Genomic DNA, 21,941 nt, shown 5'->3' on the forward strand with positions numbered 1-21,941 from the left:
AGTGCTCATATTGGGAGAGTAGTGCTCATATTGGGAGAGTAGTGCTCATATTGGGAGAGTAGTGCTCATATGGGAGGGTAGTGCTCATTTGGGAAGGTAGTGCTCATATGGGGAGAGTAGTGCTCATATGGGGAGAGTAGTGCTCATATGGGGAGGGTAGTGCTCATATGGGAAGGGCAGTGCTCATGTGGGAAGGGTAGTGCTCATATGGGGAGAGTAGTGCTCATATGGGGAGGGTAATGCTCATATGGGGAGGGTAGTGCTCATATGGGAAGGGCAGTGCTCATGTGGGAAGGATAGTGCTCATATGGGGAGGGTAGCACTCATATGGGGAGGGTAGTGCTCATATGGGGAGGGTAGTGCTCATATGGGGAGGGTAGAGTTAATATGGGGAGGGCAGTGCTTATACGGGGTGGGTAATGCTCATATGGGAAGGGCAGTGCTCATATGGGGAGGGTAACGTTCATATGGGGAGGGCAGTGCTCATATGGGGAGGGTAACGCTCATATGGGGAGGGTAGTGCTCATATAGGGAGGGAAGTGCTCATATGGGAAGGGTAGCGTCCATATAGGAAGGGTAGTGCTCATACGGGATGGATAATGCTCAAAGATGCTCAAAATTTTTCTTACTATTCTTCGGATTACTTGGGAATAAATATGAGAAATTTTCCAATCAGATTATCAGACGACTTTTGAGGCCATAACTTTCTTTTCAATATATTTTTTAAGCATTAATAATTAAACTTTAATTCAACTGTGAACTGAGCCACTGTTTTAAGTTTTGATGTGCCTGTGACCACCTAGTACCTATGTATTATTCTTTACAGATATGTAAGATAGCAATCATACGGGGCAGGTAGTGCTCATACGGGGAGGATAGTACTCATAAGGTGTGGTAGCCTCATAAGGGTAGGGTACCACTCATATTAAGGGGATGGGGAGGGGTTAGCACTCATATGGGGGAATAATGTTAATATGCTCCAATCTTTACTAACAACAAATAAAATCAACACATTCTTAATGTGTACATTTAACAAGTGCTTACAATTTGCGGCTCAATGACCACGGCTCACTCGATATCCACCACCCAAGTTGAGACCCGTTGGACCTGCCACGTAGGAAACCTGTCAGGTCAGGACACCCTAGCCAATGTGACCTGTCAGGTGCTGACCCCAGCCAATGTGACCTGCCATGTAGAGAATGCAGCCAATATGACCCGTTCGGCAGAGTTTCCATTTACTATATTGTTATATGCTTCATTAGATGTAGTTTTGGAGATTCATTGAAATCATTTTTCATTATGCATTTCAGAAATATAAATTTGATGTTTTGTGTAAGAAGAGAGAAAAGTGATTAGTTCCCAGTGGATGTCGGTTTGCAGCAGGGGTGCGTGATGTCTCCATGGTTGTCTAATTTGTTTACGGATGGGGTTCTTAGGTGAATGCAAGTTTTGGAAATATGAGCAAGTATGCAGTCTGTTTTGGATGAGAGGGCTCGGAACGTAAGTCAGTTGTTGCTCGCTGATGACAACATCATTGGTGGCTGATTCGTGTGAGAAACTGCAGAAGTTGGTGACTGAGTTTGGCAGTAAGTGAAAGAAGGAAGCTGAGAATAAATGTGAATAAGAGCAATGTTATTAGGTTCAGTAGGGTTGAGGGACAAGTTAACTGGGATGTAAGTTTGAATGGAGAAAAACTGGAGGAAGTGAAGTGTTTTAGATATCTGGGGGTGGACTTGGCAGCGGATGGAACGATGGAAGCGGAAGTGAGTCACACGGTGGGGCAGGGGGCGAAGGTTCTGGAAGCGTTGAAGAATGTGTGAAAGGCGAGAACGTTATCTCGGAGAGCAAAAATGGGTATGGTGGAAGGAATAGTGGTTCCAACAATGTTATATGGTTGCGAGGCATAGGCTATAGATAGAGTTGTGCGGAGGAGGATGGATGTGTTGGAAATGAGATGTTTGAGGACAATATGTGGTGTGAGGTGGTTTGATCGAGTAAGTAATAATAGGGTAAGAGAGATGTGTGGTAATAAAAAGAGTGTGGTTGAGAGAGCAGAAGAGGGTGTTTTGAAATGGTTTGGTCACATGGAGAGAATGAGTGAGGAAAGATTGACCAGAGGATATATGTGTCAGAGGTGGAGGGAACGAGGAGAAGTGGAAGACCAAATTGGAGGTGGAAGGATGGAGTGAAAAAGATTTTGAGTGATTGGGGCCTGAACATACAGGAGGGTGAAAGGCGTGCAAGGAATAGAGTGAATTGGAACAATGTGGTATACCGGGGTGGACGTGCTGTCAGTGGAATGAAGCAGGGTATGCGGAGTGTCTGGGGTAAACCATGGAAAGTTTTGTGGGGCCTGGATGTGGAAAGGAAGCTGTGGTTTCGGTGCATTACACATGGCAGCTAAAGACTGAGTGTGAACGAACGTGGCCTTTGTTGTTTTTTCCTAGCGCTGCCTCGCGTGCGCGCGCGGGGGTAGGGGGGTGCCATTTTAAGTGTGGTGGGGTGGCGACAAAATGGATGAAAGCAGCAAGTATGAACATGTACATGTGTATATAAGTATGTCTGTGTATGTATACGTTGAAATGCATAGATATGTATATGCGCATGCGTGGGCGTTTATGTATATACATGTGTATGTGGATGGGTTGGGCCATTCTTTCGTCTGTTTCCTTGCGCTACCTCGCTAGCGCGGGCCACATCTACAAAATATAATAAATAAATTTAAAGATTTGATGTTACAACCTTACAGAGAAATGTTTCTGTATCTTGCTGTTATGATGGCGGCCAACCTTACCCTGCTACTTGCCGTAGCGTTCATATGGCCACTGTACCTAGATGTTGTATGGAAACAGACCCAAAGCCTTGCACCAGCTGCTGGGGGAACAACATTCAGTCCCCACACAGGTGATCCCCGTAGGTACAGGGGTAGTGAGGGCAGTCCCCACACAGGTGGCCCCCGTAGGTACAGGGGTAGTGAGGGCAGTCCCCACACAGGTGACCCCCGTAGGTACAGGGGTAGTGAGGGCAGTCCCCACACAGGTAACCCCCGTAGGTACAGGGGTAGTGAAGGTAGTCCCCACACAGGTGGCCCCCGTAGGTACAGGGGTAGTGAGGGCAGTCCCCACACACGTGACCCCCGTAGGTACAGGGGTAGTGAGGGCAGTCCCCACAAAGGTGGCCCCGTAGGTACAGGGGTAGTGAGGGCAGTCCCCACACACGTGACCCCCGTAGGTACAGGGGTAGTGAGGGCAGTCCCCACACAGGTGGCCCCCGTAGGTACAGGGGTAGTGAGGGCAGTCCCCACACAGGTGGCCCCCGTAGGTACAGGGGTAGTGAGGGTAGTCCCCACACAGGTGATCCCCGTAAGTACAGGGGTAGTGAGGGTAGTCCCCACACAGGTGGCCCCCGTAGGTACAGGGGTAGTGAGGGCAGTCCCCATACACGTGATCCCCGTAGGTACAGGGGTAGTGAAGGCAGTCCCCACACAGGTGGCCCCCGTAGGTACAGGGGTAGTGAGGGCAGTCCCCAAACAGGTGGCCCCCGTAGGTACAGGGGTAGTGAGGGCAGTCCCCACACAGGTGACCCCCGTAGGTACAGGGGTAGTGAGGGCAGTCCCCACACACGTGACCCCCGTAGGTACAGGGGTAGTGAGGGCAGTCCCCACACAGGTGATCCCCGTAGGTACAGGGGTAGTGAGGGTAGTCCCCACACACGGTGACCCCCGTAGGTACAGGGGTAGTGAGGGCAGTCCCCACACAGGTGATCCCCGTAGGTACAGGGGTAGTGAGGGTAGTCCCCACACAGGTGATCCCCGTAGGTACAGGGGTAGTGAGGGTAGGTGGAGATATCGTGTATGATAGTCTTCATGTTACTGTGTTTGAGATAAAGATCTTGTAATGATGGTGTCCCTCTCTATCTACTGTGCCCAGCAACATGCTAGTATGGAGAACCTTCCACTATACACAACGTACGATCTTGTGTCTCCATGTCCCTTTCTCCATGAGAGACGAAGCTCACCCAACCCTTCTCTCTCTCTCTCTCTCTCTCTCTCTCTCTCTCTCTCTCTCTCTCTCTCTCTCTCTCTCTCTCTCTCTCTCTTTGCGAGAGAAAATATGAACTTTTGTGGAACTTGAAAAGTGTCTGCGTGTTATTCACCGATTCTTGTACCATCCAGATTGTTCCCTCGTTATCATCTTTAACATGGCCAGCATGACCTACATGGCCAGCATGACCTACATGGCCAGCATGACCTGCATGACCAGCATGACCATATATAATATCTTAGTTTTTTTCTTTGTCTGAAATGGCACGGGCAACTGAGGCCATAATCAAGGCCATCTCATTAACGATATATATATATATATATATATATATATATATATATATATATATATATATATATATATATATATATATATATATATATATTATTTATTATACTTTGTCGCTGTCTCCCGCGTTAGCGTGGTAACGCAAGGAAACAGACGAAAGAATGGCCCAACCCACCCACATACACATGTATATAAATACACGTCCACACACGCAAATATACATACCCATACATCTTAAAGTATACATATATATACACACAGACATATACGTATATATACATGTACATAATTCATACTGTCTGCCTTTATTCATTCCCATCGCTACCCCGCCACACATGAAATAACAACCCCCTCCCCCCTCATGTGTGCGAGGTAGCGCTAGGAAAAGACAACAAAGGCCACATTGGTCCACACTCAGTCTCTAGCTGTCATGTAATAATGCACCGAAACCACAGTTCCCTTTCCACATCCAGGCCCCACAGAACTTTCCATGGTTCACCCCAGACGCTTCACATGCCCTAGTTCAATCCATTGACAGCACGTCGACCCCGGTATACCACATTGTTCCAATTTACTCTATTCCTTGCACGCCTTTCATTCTCCTGCATGTTCAGGCCCCGATCACTCAAAATCTTTTTCACTCCATCTTTCCACATCCAATTTGGACTCCCACTTCTCGTTCTCTCCACCTCTGACACATATATCCTCTTGGTCAATCTTTCCTCACTCATTCTCTCCATGTGACCAAACCATTTCAAAATACCCTCTTCTGCTCTCTCAACCACACTCTTTTTATTACCACACATCTCTCTTACCCTTTCATTACTTACTCGATCAAACCACCGCACACCACATTTTGTCCTCAAACATCTCATTTCCAGCACATCCACCCTCCTCATATATATATATATATATATATATATATATATATATATAGGTAATTAGGTACAGTAGGGTTGAGGGTCAAGTCAATTGGTAGGTAGGTTTGAATGGAGAAAAACTGGAGGAAGTAAAGTGTTTTAGATATCTGGGAGTGGATCTGGCAGCGGTTGGAACCATGGAAGCGGAAGTGGATCATAGGGTGGGGGAGGGGGCGAAAATTCTGGGAGCCTTGAAGAATGTGTGGAAGTCGAGAACATTATCTCGGAAAGCAAAAATGGGTATGTTTGAAGGAATAGTGGTTCCAACAATGTTGTATGGTTGCGAGGCGTGGGCTATGGATAGAGTTGTGCGCAGGAGGATGGATGTGCTGGAAATGAGATGTTTGAGGACAATGTGTGGTGTGAGGTGGTTTGATCGAGTAAGTAACGTAAGGGTAAGAGAGATGTGTGGAAATAAAAAGAGCGTGGTTGAGAGAGCAGAAGAGGGTGTTTTGAAATGGTTTGGGCACATGGAGAGAATGAGTGAGGAAAGATTGACCAAGAGGATATATGTGTCGGAGGTGGAGGGAATGAGGAGAAGTGGGAGACCAAATTGGAGGTGGAAAGATGGAGTGAAAAAGATTTTGTGTGATCGGGGCCTGAACATGCAGGAGGGTGAAAGGTGGGCAAGGAATAAAGTGAATTGGATCGATGTGGTATACCGGGGTTGACGTGCTGTCAGTGGATTGAATCAGGGCATGTGAAGCGTCTGGAGTAAACCATGGAAAGCTGTGTAGGTATGTATATTTGCGTGTGTGGACGTATGTATATACATGTGTATGGGGGTGGGTTGGGCCATTTCTTTCGTCTGTTTCCTTTCGCTACCTCGCAAACGCGGGAGACAGCGACAAAGCAAAAAAAAAAAAAATAAATAAATATATATATATATATATATATATATATATATATATATATATATATATATAGAGAGAGAGAGAGAGAGAGAGAGAGAGAGAGAGAGAGAGAGAGAGAGAGAGAGCCTGAGCCAAGTACCCATTTTATCGACCAACCTCGAGGGGTGGATGAACAGCCGAGTTGCCTGTGGACCGACTGCCGCAACCAGGATTCGAACCTATGCGTTCGTCTCTGGGCGGGGCCCGTGAATGCGTCATGGTCAGGAACGCTGCTACACCATGGAGGTCTGTCATCATCATTATCCCTTGTGCATATATATATTTATGTCTCCTCTCTGACCCCCGCTAACTACAAGCTCCCACCACGATAGCACACGTAACGCTGGCCAGGTTTCCTGTTCGCGCTCAGCCATATTCTTTAACAGTTGCTAATTATAGGCAAATGACGCGTTCTTCTTTTGTCTTTCAATAAAGAAAAACGGAACTTAACGCCTCAGTAAACACCAGCCATGTCATTCGAGGCTACTGGTGAACTGTTCTCATTTTATTTGCTTTGAAACTGGCTCGTTTATAGAAAGACGTGGTGTAGTTCAATGTCCATACTCTCTCTCTCTCTCTCTCTCTCTCTCTCTCTCTCTCTGTCTCTCTCTCTCTCTCTCTCTCTCTCTCTCTCTCTCTCTCTCTCTCTCTCTCTCTCTCTCTCTCTCTCTCTCTCTCTCTCTGAGTCACATTGTTTTATTGATATGAACGAAATGACTGGTAACGTCGACCCTTTTTTCCTTGTTTGTGTTTTGTTCCACTGTCACGCTTACTCTCATCCACAGTCACTGGCTTCGATAACCACATCTACCGTAACTCAGTGTGACCGTAACACGCTCAGTGTTACCGTAACAGACGCAGTGTTACCGTAACACACTCAGTGTAACCGTTACATACTTAGTGTTACCGTAACACACGCAGTGTCACACACCCAGTGTTCACCTCATTCACCAGACCGCAAGACCTGTACACTCACACATCTTCCCTTGTCCATAAATTAATAAATGCTCAAAAGTAATCTCTGATGATGAGCTATGACAAAAATGTATGATGCTACTCATCAGTATAAAATGGTCCTAAATAGTATATAGTTACAGATAGAAGTATAATATTTCACTAATATAAACGAAGCTTGAAGGTATAGTATTATAAAGTATAATAGTATACCATCATAAAAAGCGCCTTGAAGACATACTATTATAAACACAGCACAGCTTCTGTACTGACAGTCTGAGAGACGTACAGCTTCGCTGGTCGGTGTGTCTCGTGCTGTGTTGATCTCATAGCAGAGGTTATCTCGTCTGGGATAGACTCCATTCATCCCCTCCTCTACTAAATATCGCTCCATCGTAAATCATGGTCAAATCCGTACCGATGCCTCCTCTTAAATCTACGTATGGTGTTATCCTATCACATTCATCCACCACTCTTACTATAAAAACTGTTTTTTCTTTTAATATTTTTGAAAGAGTTTCTTGCTAGTTTCATTCTGTGTCCTGTGGTTGCTCCATCCCTACATCTTTCGGAGAACTGTTCCCTTGTTCACATCATCGATCTGTTTTAAAAATTCAGAGGTTGTGATCAGGTCACCCCTCACTCTTCTCTCTCTAAGTTGGGCATACTAAAGGCCTTTAGCCTTTTCCTGTAACTTACCCCTGTTTATCATGGTGTGTGTGTGTGTGTGTGTGTGTGTGTGTGTGTGTTTCTGGGTTACACCTCTAGTAAAATGTCACCTCTGGCGAGGCAGTAACTTCGCCAGTTGACGAAAGACTAAACTCTCGTCGAATAAATTCTCGCTTCATACGAGTCCATCCCGTCCCTGCTGCTGAGGGCAGTGCAACCTTGGAGCTGTAAGAGCCTCTGTATAGATTGACTCAGGGATTAACGCCAGGATTCTCAGAAAACGACTTCGGCATTATTATCATTATTATATATATATATATATATATATATATATATATATATATATATATATATATATATATATATATATATATTATTCCAGAAATAAAATAACATTCCAACGACACCTTGGTTGTTGGTGGCCATTTACGTAACCTATGCACCACTCTTTCCCTAATTACATACAGACACCCTGTAGCGTCATGGGTCATGCTCATGAACATACAGCATGACAGCTCAAGGTCCGTCACACACCACTACCTGTTGGAGGGTCAGAGCCTAGTGTGCCACACCCTTGTAAAAATCAAGATAGCTGACACTCCAAGCGAGCATTACATAATACTCTCTGCTCCAGGCGGTTGGAAGTTAAGCTATGAACGTCTCTGACGAGTCCTGAGAGCAACGATCTTAAGAGGAGGAGGTTGAGTTAGTTGGAGGGTTCCTGGGAGCTTGAGGTAAACAGACTTTGTGATGTTGATTACGTGGGGTTGTTTCTAGGGCAGAGTGGAGGATATGGTCATGCCGACATGTTCATATTACCACATGGATGAACCGTCGTGTTTTGCCATAAAACAGGAAGAGAAACAATTCTTAGAGAAAGAGATACAGGGAGAAATTGCGTTGTAGCAATACGAAACCTTACTCCGGAAAGCTGTACACCATTCGAAATGAGAGGAAATGGGATCGCCGTGGGAATGAGAAATGTTCGACTGGACGTGTATGATATCCATCGCCCCTTCATATTCATACACAATGCCTCTGCCTGAGTAAACAGATCATTAAGACAAACTACTAACAGTAACTGACAAGTGTCACGTGACGTGTGTGTGTGTGTGTGTGTGTTTCTGGGTTACACCTCTAGTAAAATGTCACCTCTGGCGAGGCAGTAACTTCGCCAGTTGACGAAAGACTAACTCTCGTCGAATAAATTCTCGCTTCATACGAGTCCATCCCGCCCCTGCTGCTGAGGGCAGTGCAACCTTGGAGCTGTAAGAGCCTCTGTATAGATTGACTCAGGGATTAACGCCAGGATTCTCAGAAAACGACTTCGGCATTATTATCATTATTATATATATATATATATATATATATATATATATATATATATATATATATATATATATATATATATATATAATATATATATATATTATTCCAGAAATAAAATAACATTCCAACGACACCTTGGTTGTTGGTGGCCATTTACGTAACCTATGCACCACTCTTTCCCTAATTACATACAGACACCCTGTAGCGTCATGGGTCATGCTCATGAACATACAGCATGACAGCTCAAGGTCCGTCACACACCACTACCTGTTGGAGGGTCAGAGCCTAGTGTGCCACACCCTTGTAAAAATCAAGATAGCTGACACTCCAAGCGAGCATTACATAATACTCTCTGCTCCAGGCGGTTGGAAGTTAAGCTATGAACGTCTCTGACGAGTCCTGAGAGCAACGATCTTAAGAGGAGGAGGTTGAGTTAGTTGGAGGGTTCCTGGGAGCTTGAGGTAAACAGACTTTGTGATGTTGATTACGTGGGGTTGTTTCTAGGGCAGAGTGGAGGATATGGTCATGGCCGACATGTTCATATTACCACATGGATGAACCGTCGTGTTTTGCCATAAAACAGGAAGAGAAACAATTCTTAGAAAGAGATACAGGGAGAAATTGCGTTGTAGCAATACGAAACCTTACTCCGGAAAGCTGTACACCTTCGAAATGAGAGGAAATGGGATCGCCGTGGGAATGAGAAATGTTCGACTGGACGTGTATGATATCCATCGCCCCTTCATATTCATACACAATGCCTCTGCCTGAGTAAACAGATCATTAAGACAAACTACTAACAGTAACTGACAAGTGTCACGTGACGTGTGTGTGTGTGTGTGTGTGTGTGTGTGGTACTGACCGTTGATGGCGCGGCCCAGCTGAGCGTTCCACAAGGCCAGGCCCGTCTTGAGCAGATGGCAGTGGCTGGTGAAGGAGAAGACGTAGCCTTTGTTGATGGTGAACTGGTGCAGCGCTATCAGGCACACCGCTGCGTGCACCATCTGCAAATGAGTTGTGTACCCATGTGACGCTCAGCAACTTGCATGCATAAAACCTCGCCTAAAAACAATGTATAGAAGTACTTTTATAGTATATGTGGTGGATGAATGGAATAAGATAACAGAGGACGTGGTTATGAAGACATCTTTCGTAGGTTTAAGATGGTCAAGAATATTCAAATGATGGAGAACTCTCTCGCCGTACACCACAAATAAGTCTATAAATCAATATAACTCATGCTTGAAGAAAAGCTCAATTTGCTGTTATCATAAATCATAAGGGAGAAGCGCGAAATAACAATCAGTCCCTTGAACGTATAATTCAAAGTAATAAACATCTTGAGACCCATTACAGTATACTGAAGTTTACCTTCAAACAAGTTTAAACATTTAACCCTTTCGTAAGGTTAACTGCTAACATATATTAAATTTCAGTTCTTTGTTCAATAGTCAATATAATCACTCGTGGGTGTAATTACCTACTTAGCATCGTTCTTGTTATGTATGGGGAGGGTGTTCTACACTCGAGGGGCCCATCTCTTGAATATTGTCATAGAACTTTTTTTTATCTATTTATGATCTCTGCATTAACCATGTCCTCAGTCATTTTAGTACATTTAATCCACCACCCTTCCATTATACAAGTACTGCCTCATACGCTTAACATATATCTCCCTTAATTTCATGTTATATCCTCTGGTTGTTCTATCTCTACGTGTCTAGCAGAGCTGTTCACTGTCTATGTCAACAATCTGTTTTGGAAATTTATAGATTCATATTAGGTCACTCACACTTCTCTCTTCCAAGGTATGCAAATTCGATGACTAGCTTTTCCATGTGCTCGACAGCTTTTCTAATATTTCCCAGAAGCGAGTCACACGTTCGGGATGATATTTTCTCCCAAGTCCTTCTCACACACTGAATCCTGAAGCTTACTTCCTGCCAGACAATAATAATATTGAGACCTTTCAATGTCCCATCCTCATCACTTTACATTTGCTCGGGTTAAATTTCATCCCCAGGTATCCAAGCAGTCTTGGGAGTCTATTCAGGTCCTCTTATAAGGTGATACAATCCCTCTTACTTCCTTCATGACCTTTGCGTCATCTGCAGACATATACACGTGGGAGTAAATACCTTCAGGCAAGTCAGACTTAAATCAAGAAAGGTAATAACGTCTCAGAACCCAACCGTGGCAATCCGCTACTCACCTCGACCCATTTGGAGTCAGCCCATCTGACATACGTCCTCTAGTCATTTTCACCGAAATAATCATGTGTCCATCGAGGGAAATTTTCCTTTAGTTCTGCAAGGTGATCCAGCTTCTTAATCAGTCTTCCATACTTCACAGTGTCACATGCTTTCTGGCGGTCGAAATACAAACTGTTCACCCAGCCTTTCCTTTTGTTAAGACTAAGCTCACACTCTCGTAGAACTCTTTAAGAAATGTTTCGCTCTGTAGAAAGTCGTCTACTTGCCTTCGAATACTCAGTACTGGAACCTTATACACCACACTCGCTAGAGAGGCGGGTCTATGTACCACTGGGACAAAGAATGATTATCACAAATTCCTCTGGATAAAGGAGCGCTTCGCCTGACGAATGGCTCCTGCAATTATCTTGTGCGGTGAAAAAAATGAATGACAGTGGAAGGGAGTCTTTCCAAACCATCAGCTTTGCCCTAGTCAACCTCAAGATTGGTCGAATTATGGACCAAATGAAGTATCAGTCTTACGTAAAGGAAGAGGGACGTATGTCTCTATTCCCGTGACAATAAGCTGTGTTTAGTAGAGGTAGACGAATCATGGGGGAAAAAATAAATAGAAACAACTTTTGCAAGTCAGTTATGTCAACACCCGTTAAGTGCTAAGGCAGGCAAATGGAGAAGGTGTGTTGGTTAGCTATAACACAGGTGATCTGAGGTGGAAGTCAAGCCTAATTATAACACAGGTGATCTGAGGTGGAAGTCACGCCTAGCATTGGTCATGACGACCTGTAACATGACCTAGGTGTTTGATAATGTGTTCCTCCGTCAACACTGGAAAATGTGAAGACTTACACGACCCGCCCCCAAACACACACACACACACACACACACACCATCAGTTCAGTCCTTCAGCGGGTGAGACATGAGCATTGTACCTTTGAGGAATGCAAAGTGGGAGAACTAGAAGTACAGTACGTAACGAAGTGTAGAGTGACTGGAGAGTGGAGTGCGTGAGTCAGGAGTGTAGCAATACCTTAGTAGAGAGTGTGGTAGGAGCCAGGGGTGTGGTAGTACCTTAGCGGAGAGTGTGGAGTGCGTGAGCCAGGAACCGGAGGGCGTGGAGTGCATGAGCCAGTAGTGTGGTAGTACTTTATCGAAGGGCGTGGAGTGCGTGAGCCAGGAGTGTGGTAGTAGTACTATAGAGGAGTGTGTGGAGTGCGTGAGCCAGGAGTGTGGTAGCAGTACCTTAGCGGAGGGCGTGGAGTGCGTGAGCCAGGAGGGAGGCACCATGAACATCCACTCAGCGAGGCCGTCCAGGACGTGAGGTAGAATGGCAGGCACCCCGATCGTCGCCAGCACCAGCATGACTACTATGAAGGAGACCACGAAGCCCACCTGGACGCAGGACTTGAGGTACAGACCCCTGGTGGGGTTGATGCCGTCCTCCCTCGCCAGGAGGTTCCACGAGTTGAGGAGACGGCAGTAACGGCGGCCGGCGTACACCGTGTTGAGGACCTGGACCAGGGCGTTGATCTGGTACCCGCCCACGATCGCCACGAAGATCACCTTGACACTCCTGTCCTCGGTCGCGGCTGCTACGGCCGGTCTGACGGCGAGGTGCCTGCAGAGGCTGATGGTCGTGACGGTGGTGATGACGACGAGGTACGTGGCGGTGAAGAGAACGTGCAGGCTGGCCAGCCTCCTCCACGACACCCTGAACTCGCCGGTGGTGGCGTCATACACCTGGGGCGCAACCCCCACCACCGTCAGGAGGCAACGCAGGGGACGAAGAGGTCTGAAGAGGACGCCTTCTGCTGGTGGAGGTTCGCAGGGCACAGCCTCCGCCTCGTGATGCGAGGAGGTGGCCCCTGCCGAATCCGGGTTCGCGGGACGGACGGCAAGGACCTCCTCGTACGAATTCTCCATCTGGTGCTGGAGGGAGGCGAGTGTGGCCTCCGGCTTCTCCAGTGGTATCATGATCATTTCCTGGTGACTCCGTGCCACTGGAGCCACACACGACTTAGTCAGTGTAGCCAAAGTCTGTGCCTCCTCGTGCCCCTTCTTCCTCACATCTCTTAGCAACATTAATACACCTCACGAAGTTTCGGTATCTTGAAAATCCTAACTAAAAAGGTAGGAGGTATCGCTCCTCAGGAGGATCACTTTCATTTAATCACATCTAATGTACAGCAAGTGTGGGGTGACGTGAGGCCTGAGTGTCATGTACAGCAGGTGTGGGGTGACGTGAGGTCTGAGTGTCATGTACAGCAGGTGTGGGGTGACGTGAGGTCTGAGTGTCATGTACAGCAGGTGTGGGGTGACGTGATGCCTGAGTGTCATGTACAGCAGGTGTGGGGTGACGTGAGGTCTGAGTGTCATGTACAGCAGGTGTGGGGTGACGTGAGGTCTGAGTGTCATGTACAGCAGGTGTGGGGTGACGTGAGGCCTGAGTGTCATGTACAGCAGGTGTGGGGTGACGTGAGGTCTGAGTGTCATGTACAGCAAGTGTGGGGTGACGTGATGCCAGAGTGTCATGCACAGCAGGTGTGGGGCGACGTGAGGCCTGAGTGTCATGTACAGCAGGTGTGGGGTGACGTGAGGTCTGAGTGTCATGTACAGCAGGTGTGGGGCGACATGAGGCCTGAGTGTCATGTACAGCAGGTGTGGGGTGACGGGAGGTCTGAGTGTCATGTACAGCAGGTGTGGGGTGACGTGAGGCCTGAGTGTCATGTACAGCAGGTGTGGGGTGACGTGAGGCCTGAGTGTCATGTACAGCAGGTGTGGGGTGACGTGAGGCCTGAGTGTCATTTACAGCAGGTGTGAGGTGACGTGAGGTCTGAGTGTCATGTACAGCAAGTGTGGGGTGACGTGAGGCCTGAGTGTCATGTACAGCAGGTGTGGGGTGACGTGAGGTCTGAGTGTCATGTACAGCACGTGTGGGGTGACGTGAGGTCTGAGTGTCATGTACAGCAGGTGTGGGGTGACGTGAGGTCTGAGTGTCATGTACAGCAAGTGTGGGGTGACGTGATGCCTGAGTGTCATGTACAGCAGGTGTGGGGTGACGTGAGGTCTGAGTGTCATGTACAGCAGGTGTGGGGTGACGTGAGGTCTGAGTGTCATGTACAGCAGGTGTGGGGTGACGTGAGGTCTGAGTGTCATGTACAGCAAGTGTGGGGTGAAGTGATGCCAGAGTGTCATGCACAGCAGGTGTGGGGCGACGTGAGGCCTGAGTGTCATGTACAGCAGGTGTGGGGTGACGTGAGGCCTGAGTGTCATGTACAGCAGGTGTGGGGTGACGTGAGGCCTGAGTGTCATGTACAGCAGGTGTGGGGTGACGTGAGGTCTGAGTGTCATGTACAGCAAGTGTGGGGTGACGTGATGCCTGAGTGTCATGCACAGCAGGTGTGGGGCGACGTGAGGCCTGAGTGTCATGTACAGCAGGTGTGGGGTGACGTGAGGCCTGAGTGTCATGTACAGCAGGTGTGGGGCGACATGAGGCCTGAGTGTCATGTACAGCAGGTGTGGGGCGACATGAGGCCTGAGTGTCATGCACAGCAAGTGTGGGGTGACGTGAGGTCTGAGTGTCATGTACAGCAGGTGTGGGGTGACGTGAGGCCTGAGTGTCATGTACAGCAGGTGTGGGGCGACGTGAGGCCTGAGTGTCATGTACAGCAGGTGTGGGGCGACGTGATGCCTGAGTTTCATATACAGCAGGTGTGGGGTGACGTGAGGCCTGAGTGTCATGTACAGCAGGTGTGGGGTGACGTGAGGCCTGAGTGTCATGTACAGCAGGTGTGGGGTGACGTGAGGCCTGAGTGTCATGTACAGTAGGTGTGGGGCGACATGAGGCCTGAGTGTCATGTACAGCAGGGGTGGGGTGACGTGAGCTCTGAGTGTCATGTACAGCAGGTGTGGGGTGACGTGATGCCTGAGTGTCACGCACAGCAGGTGTGGGGTGACGTGAGGTCTCAGTGTCATGTACAGCAGGTGTGGGGTGACGTGAAGTCTGAGTGTCATGTACAGCAGGTGTGGGGTGACGTGAGGTCTGAGTGTCATGTACTGCAGGTGTGGGGCGACGTGATGCCTGAGTGTCATGTACAGCAGGTGTGGGGCGACGTGAGGCCTGAGTGTCATGTACAGCAGGTGTGGGGTGACGTGAGGTCTGAGTGTCATGTACAGCAGGTGTGGGGTGACGTGAGGCCAGAGTGTCATGTACAGCAGGTGTGGGGTGACGTGAGGTCTGAGTGTCATGTACAGCTGGTGTGGGGTGACGTGAGGCCTGAGTGTCATGTACAGCAGGTGTGGGGTGACGTGAAGCCTGAGTGTCATGTACAGCAGGTGTGGGGTGACGTGAGGTCTGAGTGTCATGTACAGCAGGTGTGGGGTGACGTGATGCCTGAGTGTCACGCACAGCAGGTGTGGGGTGACGTGAGGTCTCAGTGTCATGTACAGCAGGTGTGGGGTGACGTGAAGTCTGAGTGTCATGTACAGCAGGTGTGGGGTGACGTGAGGTCTGAGTGTCATGTACTGCAGGTGTGGGGCGACGTGATGCCTGAGTGTCATGTACAGCAGGTGTGGGGCGACGTGAGGCCTGAGTGTCATGTACAGCAGGTGTGGGGTGACGTGAGGTCTGAGTGTCATGTACAGCAGGTGTGGGGTGACGTGAGGCCAGAGTGTCATGTACAGCAGGTGTGGGGTGACGTGAGGTCTGAGTGTCATGTACAGCTGGTGTGGGGTGACGTGAGGCCTGAGTGTCATGTACAGCAGGTGTGGGGTGACGTGAAGCCTGAGTGTCATGTACAGCAGGTGTGGGGTGACGTGAGGTCTGAGTGTCATGTACAGCAGGTGTGGGGTGACGTGAGGCCTGAGTGTCATGTACAGCAGGTGTGGGGTGACGTGAGGCCTGAGTGTCATGTACAGCAGGTGTGGGGTGACGTGAGGTCTGAGTGTCATGTACAGCAGGTGTGGGGTGACGTGAGGCCTGAGTGTCATGTACAGCAAGTGTGGGGCGACGTGAGGCCAGAGTGTCATGTACAGCAGGTGTGGGGTGACGTGAAGTCTGAGTGTCATGTACAGCAGGTGTGGGGTGACGTGAGGTCTGAGTGTCATGTACTGCAGGTGTGGGGCGACGTGATGCCTGAGTGTCATGTACAGCAGGTGTGGGGCGACGTGAGGCCTGAGTGTCATGTACAGCAGGTGTGGGGTGACGTGAGGTCTGAGTGTCATGTACAGCAGGTGTGGGGTGACGTGAGGCCAGAGTGTCATGTACAGCAGGTGTGGGGTGACGTGAGGTCTGAGTGTCATGTACAGCTGGTGTGGGGTGACGTGAGGCCTGAGTGTCATGTACAGCAGGTGTGGGGTGACGTGAAGCCTGAGTGTCATGTACAGCAGGTGTGGGGTGACGTGAGGTCTGAGTGTCATGTACAGCAGGTGTGGGGTGACGTGATGCCTGAGTGTCACGCACAGCAGGTGTGGGGTGACGTGAGGTCTCAGTGTCATGTACAGCAGGTGTGGGGTGACGTGAAGTCTGAGTGTCATGTACAGCAGGTGTGGGGTGACGTGAGGTCTGAGTGTCATGTACTGCAGGTGTGGGGCGACGTGATGCCTGAGTGTCATGTACAGCAGGTGTGGGGCGACGTGAGGCCTGAGTGTCATGTACAGCAGGTGTGGGGTGACGTGAGGTCTGAGTGTCATGTACAGCAGGTGTGGGGTGACGTGAGGCCAGAGTGTCATGTACAGCAGGTGTGGGGTGACGTGAGGTCTGAGTGTCATGTACAGCTGGTGTGGGGTGACGTGAGGCCTGAGTGTCATGTACAGCAGGTGTGGGGTGACGTGAAGCCTGAGTGTCATGTACAGCAGGTGTGGGGTGACGTGAGGTCTGAGTGTCATGTACAGCAGGTGTGGGGTGACGTGAGGCCTGAGTGTCATGTACAGCAGGTGTGGGGTGACGTGAGGCCTGAGTGTCATGTACAGCAGGTGTGGGGTGACGTGAGGTCTGAGTGTCATGTACAGCAGGTGTGGGGTGACGTGAGGCCTGAGTGTCATGTACAGCAAGTGTGGGGCGACGTGAGGCCAGAGTGTCATGTACAGCAGGTGTGGGGTGACGTGAGGTCTGAGTGTCATGTACAGCAGGTGTGGGGTGACGTGAGGTCTGAGTGTCATGTACTGCAGGTGTGGGGTGACGTGAGGCCTGAGTGTCATGTACAGCAGGTGTGGGGTGACGTGAGGTCTGAGTGTCATGTACTGCAGGTGTGGGGTGACGTGAGGCCTGAGTGTCATGTACAGCAGGTGTGGGGTGACGTGAGGCCTGAGTGTCATGTACAGCAGGTGTGGGGTGACGTGAGGCCTGAGTGTCATGTATAGCAGGTGTGGGGTGACGTAAGGCCTGTGTGTCATGTACAGCAGGTGTGGGGTGACGTGAGGTCTGAGTGTCATGTACAGCAGGTGTGGGGTGACGTGAGGTCTGAGTGTCATGTACAGCAGGATGGGGTGACGTGAGGTCTGAGTGTCATGTACAGCAGGTGTGGGGTGACGTGAGGCCTGAGTGTCATGTACAGCAGGTGTGGGGTGACGTGAGGTCTGAGTGTCATGTACAGCAGGTGTGTGGTGACGTGAGGCCTCAGTGTCATGTACAGCAGGTGTGGGGTGACGTGAGGTCTGAGTGTCATGTACAGCAGGTGTGGGGTGACGTGAGGCCTGAGTGTCATGTACAGCTGGTGTGGGGTGACGTGAGGCCTGAGTGTCATGTACAGCAGGTGTGGGGTGACGTGAGGTCTGAGTGTCATGTACAGCAGGTGTGGGGTGACGTGATGCCTGAGTGTCATGTACAGCAGGTGTGGGGTGACGTGATGTCTGAGTGTCATGTACAGCACGTGTGGGGTGACGTGAGGCCTGAGTGTCATGTACAGCAGGTGTGGAGTGACGTGAGGTCTGAGTGTCATGTACAGCAGGTGTGGGGTGACGTGAGGCCTGAGTGTCATGTACAGCAGGTGTGGGGTGACGTGAGGCCTGAGTGTTATGTGGCATGCATAGAACATCAGAGTGGGGAGGAACACTGTGGTCTCAGGGGTGGTAGAGAACGTGTGGGTCAGGTGTTTGCTCTGAGCAGTATGAGAAACAGAGGAGCAGAAGGGTGTACGTAGCATTCATGGATCTGACGGAAGCGTTTGCTGTGGCGGATGAAGACGTTCAGTGGAAGGTGCTACGAACGAATGATGTGTTAAGAAATTTATCAAAAGCCGTGAGGAGTTTATACCATGAGAGTAAGGTAGCGTGTGTGCAAGAAGGTAGGGAGGAGGGTGAGTGGTTCCATTCGAAAGTGGGTTCTTGGCAGGGGAGTGTGATGTCTCCATGGCTGTTTCATTTGTCTATGGCTTGGGTGGTGAAGGAGGCTAATGCATGAGTCTTGGAGGAAGGATCAGGTGCGCGCAGTCTGTTTGGGGTGGGGCTGTCTGGGAGATGAGTCGGGTGTTGTTTGCTGATGATGCGGTGTTGGTGGCAGATTCGAGTGTTGAACTGCAAAAGTGGTTTCCGAGTAAATGTGAACACAATCAAAGTTGTTAGGGTATAGCTATGAAAAGAGGCAGGTGTTTTGGGGTGTGAATTTGAATGGAGAGGACTGCTCTTATAACTGAGTACAGAGCAGATTTGAAGCTATAGGAGCCCCAGAATGAGGCGTCCTGGGTTTACAATCCCAAGGCCCCTTCATTACGAAATATTCCACGAATCTCTTAAATGAATATTCAAGAAACTACCTTTTTCATATATAAATATCAAATGAACAAACGAAAACCGTTCACAATGCGCCAATCTTTCACCTTACAATACAGAGATGAGTTTCTTAAAACATCTAGATACAGGAAAAAAAAAAATAATAGTCTTATCAGCAACATGCGAATCCTAGGAGGCGACATATCATGAAAACATTCAGCAGTAGTGGATGGCAGCCAGAGTTTCGGGGAGGGTAGTGGCCGCGGGGCAGCGCCAGCATTGCCGAGTTTGTTACGTCCACCCTCTCAGGCTGCCCACATCGCTCTGGCATTTCTTACCCTCGCCTCAACCACATGTGGTTTGCGCTGTCATTCAACCCCAACCCCCTACCTTTCTTTTCCTCATACTTAACACCACACAACTCACAAGTACGTACCCTTAATACTGTTTTCCAACTGTTCAATACTTCAAAAGACAGCAGAAACAAGAACTACTTCACCGGGGCAGATTCAAAGGGGCGCCACCTGTCGAGAAGGGTAGTGTATGTATGTGTGTGTGTGTGTGGGGGGGGGGGGGTCCAGAGTCCACGTAACAGCCATCATGCGACTGGGAACCATTCCCACAGCTCCTCGGACCTGGCTGTAATTCTGTCCAATTCTACAACAATCGCCGTCTAGCAACTAGCCATTCTTCTACCGAACACCACCTTTTTACCTCCTCCCATTGTTCTTCCCTCTGAATCCCACCAACTGTTCAAGGCAGCTACTCCTCCTCCTCGGCACCGTCAGACCTTCACCCATAATCTCTACCATAGCTTCCGCTCCACGAGCTGGTGCCTACTGACACCTGCTGCTGGCCTCGTGGATTTTGAGTGTCCTAACTTTGACATCATCTGACTCAAACATCTCTACCTTGCATTACTTGGATCTTGTGTTGCGTTTACTTTACCCCCTCCCCTCCACCCCAAGTTCCTCCAACCACGTGAACTCGTCGATTATCTAACTTCTTGCCACGAAGCCCTGCTCTCCTCGCATCCACGCGCTTAGATCCTCTATGTTGGGGACTTCAATGTACATCATAAGACAAGGTCAGGCTCGAACTTGGACGATTCTGGTGGAGCCGAAGCCTTTTCTTTTTACCTCCTTAACGATAACTATAAATCATACACCCTAGCCCAATTCCTGACCCTCACGACTACCGTTCTTACACACTTAACCTCTTTTTCCTCTGAACCCTCCCACTACACACATACACATACACGCACCATTTCTGCCCACCTTAGGGTCTTCTGACCACAATCTTATTCAACTGGTCACGCTCGTCCTCTACCCTCCCAAGAAATGCTAGCTTTGGCACTTTGGAAAAGCTCTCAGTGGTTATCCATGGCACAGCTTTTTTCCTGACTTACCCTAGGATGGGTACTGCTTCTCTGGTCGGGATGTCTCGGGGCGTGTGCTACACACACAGCAGTAGCTAGCTTGCCTGGAACAGGGGCCTACACCCTTTCCTCTTCCACATCATTTTCTCCCGGTCGTGGTTTGAGCGCTACTGCTCTGATTCCTGTCCCATCAGGGAAGGTGCGTGCTGGACCATGATACTCTTGTCTTCCTCAGAAACCCATTGTGCTTTTATATCTGCTCGGAATCACTGCAAACCTGTTCTTCACAGAGCTAAGCTCACTTTCGTAAAAGAAAGTTCGTTGACTTCGACTCTTTCTTTTACTGACAAACCATTTTTATGTCCTTAACCAAAAGCATCTATAACCTTTCCTCTTCTTTTCCCACGTGATCATTATGTTGCCGACTCTCCACCTCATAAGCTCGCTCTTTTTGTCACCTTGTTTTCCGCGAACTTATCGCTGGATGATTCCGTTTCTATTCCTCCGGCCGCATCTCCTCCCACTGAACCTACACTATATGCTACATTCTCCTGACACAGGGTCTTCCAAGTGCTCTCCCAGCTTAAGGAGGACCAAGGTGTATAGCTCAGATGGCATACCTCCCGGGGAACGAAGGGAGCGTGCCTCTGAGCCAGCATCAATCCTCGCTCGCCTGTCTTAAAATCAAGACTTGCCCCTTACGTTTGGAAGCGCGCCTTGGTGCAGCCCATCCCTCTTCGCTCTTCTAACCTCGTTCACTCTTAACCTAATGATCCCACGTTATACACTTTAACCTCACTTTTGCTCCCTCTAATGCTCCTTCTCTTTCTCACACTGATCATATTTCCACTCTCAGTTCAGTCCTGTGCAGGAATCCGGAATGGGAAACCTTGATCAATATCAGAGTACAACAACGCAGTTTCACCCTATTCTCTTTCTTGGGATCATTCATTTCCATCTGTTCCATTTCAAAACTCCCACTGATAGTATAAACATGTTGGGTATAACCATATCCCCTACTGTGTCCTGGATATCCCACATGATCAATATCCCCTACTGTGTCCTGGATATCCCACATGATCAATATCCCCTACTGTGTCCTGGATATCCCACATGATCAATATCCCCTACTGTGTCCTGGATATCCCACATGATCAACATCCCCTACTGTGTCCTGGATATCCCACATGATCAGTATCCCCTACTGTGTCCTGGATATCCCACATGATCAATATCCCCTACTGTGTCCTGGATATCCCACATGATCAATATCCCCTACTGTGTCCTGGATATCCCACATGATCAGTATCCCCTACTGTGTCCTGGATATCCCACATGATCAATATCCCCTACTGTGTCCTGGATATCCCACATGATCAGTATCCCCTACTGTGTCCTGGATATCCCACATGATCAACATCCCCTACTGTGTCCTGGATATCCCACATGATCAGTATCCCCTACTGTGTCCTGGATATCCCACATGATCAACATCCCCTACTGTGTCCTGGATATCCCACATGATCAGTATCCCCTACTGTGTCCTGGAT

The 21,941-nt window shown here is 48.8% G+C and overlaps 2 protein-coding genes across 12 annotated transcripts in view; both read right to left on the reverse strand.

The window, feature by feature from the left end:
• The window catches only part of LOC139758515 (pancreatic triacylglycerol lipase-like), a 210,395-nt gene that overhangs the window by 81,535 nt on the left and 106,919 nt on the right, over positions 1 to 21,941 (reverse strand). For all 11 annotated transcript variants that reach the window (XM_071680024.1, XM_071680026.1, XM_071680027.1 and 8 more), the window contains exon 10: positions 9,959 to 10,100. In XM_071680024.1, coding sequence (XP_071536125.1) covers positions 9,959 to 10,100 — 142 coding nt within the window. The remainder of the gene's footprint in view (positions 1 to 9,958; positions 10,101 to 21,941) is intronic.
• On the reverse strand, positions 10,134 to 13,444 carry LOC139758519 (uncharacterized). The gene has a single exon (XM_071680038.1). The coding sequence runs from the start codon at positions 13,386 to 13,388 to the stop codon at positions 12,264 to 12,266; it is 1,125 nt and encodes a 374-aa protein (XP_071536139.1). The 5' UTR covers positions 13,389 to 13,444; the 3' UTR covers positions 10,134 to 12,263.

Source organism: Panulirus ornatus, chromosome 30 (assembly GCF_036320965.1).
Source record: "Panulirus ornatus isolate Po-2019 chromosome 30, ASM3632096v1, whole genome shotgun sequence".
Taxonomy (NCBI): Eukaryota; Metazoa; Arthropoda; class Malacostraca; order Decapoda; family Palinuridae; genus Panulirus; species Panulirus ornatus.

Excerpts from the sequence above, each read along its gene's own strand:
- LOC139758519 (XM_071680038.1), bottom strand. The coding sequence starts at position 13,388 with ATGTTGCTAAGAGATGTGAGGAAGAAGGGGCACGAGGAGGCACAGACT.